We start from the raw sequence: 10,460 nt of genomic DNA, 5'->3' as shown, positions 1-10,460 counted from the left end.
TCACATCCAGCACCAGTAACACACCTCATCCTCACTCTCTCACCAAAACACCCCATGCTTAACACGTGTTGTCATATTCTGTATGCACATGTCTTGCTGTTTGAAGTGGAATGTATATCAGATTGGATTATACCGTATATATTTGGTAATATTTTCACTTTGAATGTGTTTTCCCAAATTAACCTGATGAATACTGTGGGATGAAGTAAAGTATAAAGCCCCAATGAACTGGATATTAATGAGTGGAGTTGTTATTATGACGTGATTAATACGTCACTTTGATGCATTGGGCGACTCAAACTATAATGCTCAATGCGGGATATGATTTAGACATGAATCCTTCATTCTTTCAGTCAGTGGCTTTCAAAGTGGGGACCACGTGAGGACCACCATTATCGTAAAACTCGAGGTTAAGTATTTGGTTCTGTATGGTTGCATTGCAGGAGTGTTTTTTTGTGACAGTTAAAACAATGTCACAAACAATACAGCATATGCTCTCTTTGGTGGCTGAGTAGAAAATATTCAAAACTGACATCAGCACTGAAAACAAACGTATTTTATGCTTTTTATGTATTATATGTTTGTCAATTGCATGGGAAATATAGTATATGCATTGTAATATATACTAATCAATTGCTATGTGTTAATGTTTGCTTTTACTTATTTGTCTGTGTCTATATCCTATATTTGTATCTTCCTAAATATGTGTTCTCTTCACGGTGAATGTATTGAGAACTGAGAATTTGATTCAAATTTTATTTTCAATTTTCCTTAGGCTACTTGGTCACTTAAGTTAAGATTCTATACTGATAAGGTAAACTAAACAAAACTATACTATTCCTTTATAATGGGGCCCTAAAATGATTGAACACCATGTTGCTGAGAGAGGCGTCACTGGGATCACAACAGGCCTACTTATTTCAAGACCTGTTTTACATTATCGGATAGTGCCCAGTAGATGGCGCCTCAAGATCACAAACGATATGCAATGAGTTGGTTTGTGCGCATTGTGGGTCAAATAAGACGTGGCCTGTACCTGCTCAACTGAAATCCCTTTAAAAAATTAAACATCTGTGTCTTTATTTTGAAGCGTGAAAGGAATAAATTCTGAGTTAAAAGTTTCCCATTAGTCCTCCACCACCCGGGATGCACCCACCGCCACCCTCTCATCCTGTGACAAAGTAACGGGTCACGGTCAGGTTGTTGAGCGGTAGTTCAGAGAAAGTAATGGCTGTCTTTCTGTCGGACAATGGGGTGAGCAAGGCGATAGGGGCGGATGAGACCGGCTTAATGCTCCGTGTAATGCATGTTAATGTAACAGGCACCGAGGGACCGCCGGCCGGAGTGCTTTGGGATTATTTATCACAAAACATTTGTATTCTTCCGTCGGAGAACGGTTGATCCCGGATAGCTGCGCACTAATCCTTCACTCCGTTAATTAAAAAGAAGAGGAAAGCAATGGAACTGGTGGTGGTGATTTTTTTCTTCTCCAGAAATGTAATCATTTCTGGAGAAGCTTAACCATCTGCTTGAGGTTAAGTCTGCAAGCAGATTGTGTTTTCTGCTTATTTAAACCTGAGGATTTTAGTTGTTTTTTTTCCTGAAAAGGGGAGGGTGTTTCATTTCGGGGGCTGCTTGTTTGAGAGACAGTTCGGGGACACTTTCTTGTGCCCAGGGAAAAGTACAAGTGATAGTTATGCAACAAGTTATTCCACAATGATCCCTTTAATAATTCGATAACATTCCAGATTTTACGCAGAAAAAAAATAATTGGGAACTTCCATGCCCCTTTCAATACTAGACTGAACATGAATTACACAAAAACTACATACATCCCTGATTCTTAAAGTTATTCTTCTCTCAGCATAAAGGAAACATGTCAGAAACAACCACCATCTCCAAGTTGAGGTATTCCCACTAGCCCCGTTTGATTTGTTTTTTCAAGGGAAAAGATCACAACAATATTAAACATGAACGTCGCTTGGTTTCCCTGATGATTCTCTCAGAGAAGCATGTCATCGACACTATTTTCGACAGAGGACGTAGTCCTCGGGTTTGGGGGAGGGGGGGGGGGGGGGGGGGGCAGTTTACCAGAAAATGTAGCGTCTAGTGAAAAAAGGAAATGCTGCCTGAGGAAGTAGAAATGTTTGTTTCTTGTTCTTTCTCTCTCATCTCGCTCTCGCACTTCTTCAGTCGCTAACAAGCTCAGCGTTGCCCGGGGGCCAAGGCTGTGTCGTCAGTCCCAAGAAGAGACTTTCAGATTTCAAGCCACCGTTTTACATTAGGATGCCACTCGTGTCTGTCTAGAGACGAACCCGAATACACAAAGGAATCCTTCAGTTTCTCTCTCTCTCTCTTTCCCGCTCTCCGTGGTTCAGTGGTTGTCTAACTGACCAGGATTAACAGGGAAAAGATTAGATTTGAACAAACATGTGCCGCACTCTAAAGAGGCTCGAGTTGTCCTCTTTGTCCTACAAACACTGCTCAGTGTTGTAGCAGTACTTTGATCTACTGGAGTCACTTATAGGATATATCGAAAACATCCCACAGCATCCATGCTCGCCCTTTTCTGTCATCTGAAACTGTAAACACATCACCTATGGGGTATTTATCTAATCTCAACTATAATACCTGATTAGAGACAAGTATGATTAAGGCTTTATGACATTGCTTTTATGTTGATTATGTTGTTACATGTTTAGGCCTACTTAAGTGAATTACAACCGTGTAACGCGTATTTCTATGAGTATCACCCCGCTCGTGATTGTCAATGTAATCACTTTAAGCTCCAAATGTACTCGTTTAAATATTGATTAAATTGGGTATCCTGACCCATCAACGATTCTTTTTGTAAAACCCAATTTCGTGTGTGATGATTAATGAATGGGACTGTTTTTGCAGTGTGGGCATTCATCTTCAAAGGGCTCTCATTAATAAGCATTATAGATTCCCAGATGCCCACTGGCAGTGGCCACTGGCCCATTTGAGGCAAAGAGGATGAACGTTTAGTCCAGTGTGTTTTGGTTTTCTGCATTGCAAACTATAATAGTTGAACCATGGAAGAAAAGTTTATATTTTTCTGTATAACGGGGGTCATAACGATTTAAAGTAAAATGTTAGCTACTACAGCCATCCTGGGCCTATAGGGCAATGTGGTCACCAAGACAAATCCTTGTCCATCCTCATCTGTTAAATGCAGCCTAGAAAACGACACCCACAACATTATTTATCCCTTAATCCAAATCTGGCTCTGACGTCTGGTGTACAATTTACGCCTTCTCGTCTCTTTAGTGGGTCAGAGGAACAGACACGAGGATGTGAAAGGGTTAATCGTCTACAGTAATTAGAGTCGCACTTCGCGTCGGCGTCCTCCAATACGGAGCTGCGAGAAGCTACGTCCACCCCCTCCATCTCTCTCTCTCTCTCTCTCTCTCTCTCTCTCTCTCTCTCTCTCTCTCTCTCTCTCTCTCTCTCTCTCTCACTCTCCCACACACACACACGCCTCCCCACCAGCTCCTCGGAGTGTCTAATACACTGGAAAAATCAAAGCGCGAGCCTCCCCCGTTCACACACCACCGGTGTTGCGCGTGGAGCACAACACACAGAGAGAGAGAGAGAGAGGTGCCTTTACTCTCTTCTCCTCTCTCGTCCCCTCCTTTTAACTTATCCGCACATAGATGTTACAAACTTAGTTCTGAAGATATTTTTTTTTTAATTTAATTTGGGAAAGGCGCTGCTTTTGTATGTACTTTTTTTAGCTGTAGTCTACAGTTGAAGGGCTTTATAAGGCGAAAGATGTCTGGATGAGGTGATTTTTACGCACTCCACTGAAATGGATCACAGACTCTCCAGAGGCAGCTGGGTACCGGTGACTGGGCTGGTTGTATGTCTGCTTCTATGTGCGTGTGTTGTGGACCTGGTTCTTGCGCAAATTCGTTACTCCATTCCCGAAGAGCTGGAGCACGGAGCTTTTGTGGGCAACATCGCCGAAGACCTGGGTTTGGATGTGGCCAAGTTGTCAGCCCGTCGGTTTCGTATAGTCTCCGGCGCAAAGAGGCAGTATTTAGAAGTGAACTTGGAGAATGGCATTCTCTTCGTCAACGAAAAGATGGACAGAGAGGAGCTGTGTGAACGAAGCCCGAGCTGTTTTTTACACCTACAAGTAGTAATTGAAAACCCATTAGAACTGTACAGAGTGGAAGTGGAGATTTTAGATGTGAATGACAACTCTCCCAGTTTCCCATGGAGCGAGTTTAATCTTGACATCACAGAGTCGGCTGCGCCTGGCTCCTGTTTCCCGTTAGAGAGTGCACAGGACCAGGACGTGGGCACCAACTCTCTGCGCTCTTACCAGCTAAGCGCAAACCAGCACTTTGTACTGAATATCCAGACGCGCAATGATGGAAGCAAGTTTGCTGAGCTCGTGCTGGACACCCCTTTGGACCGGGAACAGCAGAAAAGGCACGAAATGGTTCTGACTGCCTTTGACGGGGGGTCGCCGGAACGCTCTGGTACAGCACTGATAACTATTACAGTGTTAGACGCAAACGATAACGTGCCCGTATTTGACCGCTCTGTTTACCGGGCGAGTCTGGTGGAGAACGCACCGAGGGGTACGCTGGTGCTGAAGCTAAACGCCACAGACCTGGATGAGGGCTCCAATGGAGAGGTGACCTACGCGTTTAGCGGGCACGCACCCCTCAAAGTGCGCGAGCTGTTCAGCGTGGACCCGTACACGGGTGAAATCCGAGTGAAGGGCATTGTGGACTATGAGAAAGCCAGTGTATTTGAGCTGTATGTGCAAGCAAAAGACAGGGGACCCTCGGCTGTGGCTGTGCACAGTAAAGTGCTGGTAGACATCCTGGATGTCAATGACAACGCGCCCGAAGTCATTCTCACATCAGTGTCCACTCCTGTCCAGGAAGATGCGCCACCGGGCACGGTGATAGCTGTCATCAGTGTTATGGACCGGGACTCGGGAGAGAACGGAAACGTCGACTGCCAAATTCCGAGCAACGTCCCCTTTCAGCTCCATTCATCTTTTAAAAACTATTATACCCTGGTGACAAGCGAGTTTCTGGACAGGGAAGCGGTGTCCGAGTACAACATCACCCTAACAGCCCGAGACTTGGGCTCTCCTTCGCTCTCCACCAGGAAAACAATGCTCGTTCAACTGTCTGACATTAATGACAACCCCCCACGGTTCTCTCAACCTTCATACACAGTGTATGTGACCGAGAATAATGCCCCGGGCGCTTCCATTTGCTCTGTAACTGCATTCGACCCCGATTCTAACCAGAACGCATATCTGTCTTATTCTATTCTGGAGGGTCAGATTCAGGGCATGCCCGTGTCCACTTATGTGTCAATCAACTCTGACAACGGTAATATCTACGCACTGCGCTCCTTTGATTATGAGCAACTTAGAAACTTTCAGATTCTGGTGCAGGCGCAGGACGCTGGTTTCCCCCCTCTCGCCAATAATATCACAGTCAACGTCTTTGTCTTGGACCAGAACGACAATGCACCTGTTATCGTGTCCCCGCTTCCCAAAAACGGCACCGTGGCCACAGAGGTGGTTCCGCGGTTAGTAGACGCTGGGTATCTGGTTACCAAAATAACAGCGTTTGACGCGGACGCAGGGCAAAACTCCCGGCTGTCCTATCAGGTGTTGCAGGCTACAGACCCAGGGCTGTTCAGCGTGGCTCTGTACACGGGCGAAATCCGGACTATTCGCCGGCTCGTGGAAAAAGATGTAACAAGGCAAAGACTGGTCATATTAGTCAAGGACAACGGACAGCCGCCGCTCTCCGCCACGGTCTCTATTGTCCTGACAGTGGTCGACAGCGTGCCCGAGTCCCTGTCAGATTTCGGAGACCTCACGCTCAGCCCACAGCCCCCCTCAAACCTCGCTCTCTACTTGATCGTGTCACTGAGCACAATATCTTTAATATTCCTTGTGGCTATAATTGTGCTCGCTGCAGTCAAGTGCTACAAGGACAGGGAGACCATCAGCGGGTACAACCTTCCCCCGTTCGCCTGCTGCTGTTGCGGGGGGTTTCAGCCCGATCCGCCTCCGGAGGTGTTCAAAAAATCCAACCTCAACCTGCAGATTTCATCCGCGGCCAAAGTGCCCACGAACTGCATGGAGGTGAATGGAAACAGCGGTCTCTCCCAGTCATATTGTTACAAAGTGTGCCTGACTCCCGAATCTGCCAAAAGTGACTTCATGTTTCTGAAGCCGTGCAGCCCCGGCAGCACACCGAGGAACAACGAGGCGAAGAGCGCAGAAAACTCGTGGAACGCGCAAAGCCGGAGCGCATCTGTGAACAACGGCGCAACTACTCCAAACGAGGTACAGTGAAAACAGCGTATAGTATAAGTCGCAAGAGCTCATGTTATTCGTTTAAACACATCTGGTTCACTCACTGCCACAGCAAAACCCATCTCAGTTTTCTATCTGATAACATGTGACATTCGCCCATGAAGGTCAAATTACACATACCAGACAGATTTAAACACAATTTAAGCAAAGAAAATGAGCAAGGCCATGCATTTCTGGTCTTCTCTCTCTTCTTAAGTGTGTTATACCAGCATGTTGTCTCGACTGTTTTTATAATCATGGCAATAATGTATCCCAAGTGTGCAGCCTATGGTAATGTTTTGCACCCGGGAAATGATATGAGACGACGTTAGATTACATTGTAATTTACATGGTAATGAAAGCGTAAAGCTCTATCTCAAGGAACATATTCTGTGCGCACACACCGTGTCTTATCATCTGTTTAGAATGAAGTGAGATTACTGTGTGAGAGGAAGAGGAGATGTAGTTCAAGTTGACTCCTCTTCAGTCTTCACGACACATTTTTACAAAAAAAACTGGAAAAAGCCTTTTATAATAATTCATTAACTTAATTATAATAGTTTGTGACCTCGGATATGAAAACATCACCCAGTGCCACATACTTGTCACGCAGAGAGGGAACAAACACACCTGCTTCCAGCACATCTACCTGAGTCTGAACAACAAGTCAAGGTTATATGCGTAACGGGCAAGGTGAATGGCAGTTATTTGAATGCATCTGTCTTGAGTTCAGACAATTCTTTTTCGACCAGTCTGGTTTGCGGCACGCCTTCTTGTCCTCAAACTAACAATATAGGACAGATAGCCTCACTAACTATGCCTCAAGGGCACAAACACGGCCATACACACAATGTGGCGTAGGCCTATTCACAAGGGGGCCTGTCCATTATTGATGAAAAATGGCAAATGGACGGTTTTGGGGAGACAGTGGAGGACATCGAGAGGGGAGGGGGCAAGGAGAAGGAGGGGGGTGCAAGGACATGGCTGGACTGAGACGTGGGCCGCCTGTAGATCGGCCCCGATGTTGTCCTCTGAATGAGAGAGAGAGAGAGAGAGAGAGAGAGAGAGAGAGAGAGAGAGAGAGAGAGAGAGAGAGAGAGCAGGGGGAGGGGAGGGGAGGGGAGGAGAGGGGAAGAAAGGGAGACGAGGAGAAAGGGAATTTACAGAGGCAGGACGTCTAGCGTTTTCTAATTCTAATAGACGGGGCAGCAGACCGATATGTACGTACTGCTCATTGTCGCCTCCCTATTTTCATCAAACTGCAGAGGGACAACGACTCAGAGCCATGTTACCAGTCTCCATCAGGACAACTGAGAAATGTCAGTTCGGTCACTGGCACATGCACCTCTGGCCACAAGAGGGATTTCGAGGTCACGGTGATTGTTCTGCCTGCAGCTATATGCTCCTTCGGGAGAAAGTGTCCTTCCTGTCGTTAATTGGTTCCCCTAATTCACCCGGCGTGTCCCTCAGCGTACACGAGTCGTCGTGAGGTTGTCAGTGACACATAAAACCTCAAAGACAAATCTCAATTAAAGAATGTGAGCAGCACACAAAGGAAGTACATAGGCCTGGTAAAATGGATGAATTGAAGGTGAAAAGAGAGATTACAAAAACATGCAAGCGTGTAAGACACGCAGGACAGGAGCGTGCACGTGTACGCGTGCGGCGGTGATGTGTGTATGCGCGTTGAGTGAGCTCTCAGGGTTATGCTGTTGCAAATACAGCTGCGAGGACCGCAAACTTTTCAAGGCTTTCTAAGACACTTTTAATTAAAAACCTTGCTCGAGGAGCATCAGGCAAATATTAATGTAAAAATGATGCATAAAATCCACAAAACAATGACGTGTGTAATTTCCTTAATTTCCTCCCTGGCACGGTTTTCTTTGAAGATTAAAATCATGTTTCGTTTCATCCCGGTGGGGTTCTAATTGGTTTTGTGCGTTGTTGGCGGGGAGTGTATTTTGAATACCGATTCTAATAATACGCTTACGTCGCATTCTCGGTGTTAACAACTTTAACAGAATTAATAGAGCGTAGAATCAACACTACTCAGACCGGGAATAAATATCTCTCGGGTGCTCTCATTCACCTCTCACGCTGCGCCACATATGATGCAAGCGAAACTAAGTGACAGGCGAGTCGTAGCTGAAGGCAACATCACCTCCGCTCTTACAAATTCTGTTCCACCAAACATCCACAGGGCGGCAGCCGCGGTCCATGTGACATGAGGCATGTCTCCATTACAGGACAAGCACGAAGATAGACTGCTCCTCATGTCAATTACCACTGACCTCTGCTGATCCAAGAGGATAGAATGAACAGGTGTCGTTTGTTATCAAGACCGGTTTGATTGAGACTTACTTTGAAGAGAGACATTTCTCGAAATAGACCTGGGCAGTGACATTGCACTATGATGTGCCTGAACATGGGGATTTAAAAATTGGAATTTTTTGTTGTTGTTGTTACAAACTGGAAATAAAATCTGGCACGCTCTTTTTCCTGCAGCTGAAGCAGCCAAACACAGACTGGACTCTTACGAAAAATCAGAACTCCTCCATCAAAAGGTACCATTTTGGAACTCTGACCTTTGACCTTTGACCTTTGTCCACCCAACCTACTGTACTAAAGCACACAATGCTCTATAATAAGCTGAAGCTCAGTCGTGTTAAAATGGATACAGATATTGAATTTACATACGAGTAAAGCATGTTCTCATTACAGAATGGTATCTTGTTTGCAGTTATAACTCCATCAACATGGATGGCACCCTCATGCGTAAGGCCATGCATGCTGACCCAGAAAACTATGTCACATCCATGGCGCCTGGACAATACTGGACCTGGGGTACTCATATGAGAGGGGTGAAAGGTAAGACAGGCCAAACACAGTGGACCACAAAGAGCTGTCATCAAAATTTAACACATTTAGGGTTACATAATGCATTTAGCCAAGTATTTTATACAACACAGCACACCTCCATGCTTTTATGGAATGCCATTCTGTTTTCCTTTGTTCCATTTTATTTGTTTATTGGTATAGTCTATTATAATTAATTAATCTCAAATACATATGATACATCATTATGGCTCTATTCTTTTTTGTTGCCGATATCTTTGTTTATTGTCCTGGATGCAAAGCACTGAACTTCGTTTTAGAGAAGTGCTATGCAATTGAAAATTTTACTTTACAGCCCTGAGTCAATAATTAATAGTTGCTTCTACTCTCCTCTCTCCTCTTCTATGTCATACTACAGACTATAAGATGTCTCCTTCGACCAGTGGGGTCCCCTCTCGCCCCTGGACTCCTCGGTGCACACCTCCCCAACAGCAGCAGCCATCAATCCCACCACACCCTCACCCACACCCACACCCACAACCTCACCCAAACCCACACCCAAACCCACACCCACACCCACACCCACCACCTGACTACCACCACAATGTGTACATCCCTGGGACACCATCAGGCTTTTGCACCCTGAGGCCCGCAGTACAGCGAAGCGAGCTCGACGTCCACAATGCCTTCTCCACCTTTGGCAAGAGGCGACGTCTTCAGATGTCCCCCCAGGGAGAGGCTGCGATTATAAATAATGACCTGTACAATGACTGACTTTTCAATGACTGTCTGAATGGAATATTAAAATGACATATAACCTCATATGAAAACAGAGGAAAGAGAACATCCAACTCATAGATTAATGAACATATGATTTACAAGTTGGATGAAAAATATACAAGCGAAATAATGACTGAACAATCCAGTTTGGCTTAAATGCTGAAGGGAAATGAAGTCTGATGGCTATTTATGTGACATGCCACTGCAACATGGTCAATGTATGCATCTGCCTATTATTATCATTATTATTATTATTATTATTATTATTATTATTATTTAGACAATCAAACTGGAGCAGCAATTACATCCAAAATGTTTCAAAAAAGCATCAGTGGAAAATACTTTTATATTTTTGGTTTTATGAAAATAAAAATTGTTTTCTTTTTGTATATGTTTGTTCGCTGAGCTTGTGTGAATATTACAAAGTATAATAATGTATATGCAAGCTGCAACATGATGCAGACAACTGTAAAGAGGGGGG

The 10,460-nt window shown here is 44.9% G+C and overlaps 1 protein-coding gene across 1 annotated transcript; it reads left to right on the top strand.

Moving 5' to 3' along the window:
* The first annotated feature begins 3,627 nt into the window (after positions 1-3,627).
* Positions 3,628-6,364, top strand: LOC142963074 (protocadherin-10). Its single transcript, XM_076103773.1, has one exon. It carries the CDS (start codon positions 3,833-3,835, stop codon positions 6,362-6,364), a length of 2,532 nt encoding a protein of 843 aa, XP_075959888.1. The 5' UTR covers positions 3,628-3,832.
* Positions 6,365-10,460: the final 4,096 nt, after the last annotated feature.

The sequence above is a fragment of the Anarhichas minor genome, unplaced genomic scaffold, assembly GCF_050575085.1.
Source record: "Anarhichas minor isolate MPS153535 unplaced genomic scaffold, ASM5057508v1 ptg000028l, whole genome shotgun sequence".
NCBI classification, from domain to species: Eukaryota; Metazoa; Chordata; class Actinopteri; order Perciformes; family Anarhichadidae; genus Anarhichas; species Anarhichas minor.
Note: the sequence above shows the minus strand (reverse complement) of the source record. Positions and strands in the feature narration are given on the sequence as shown.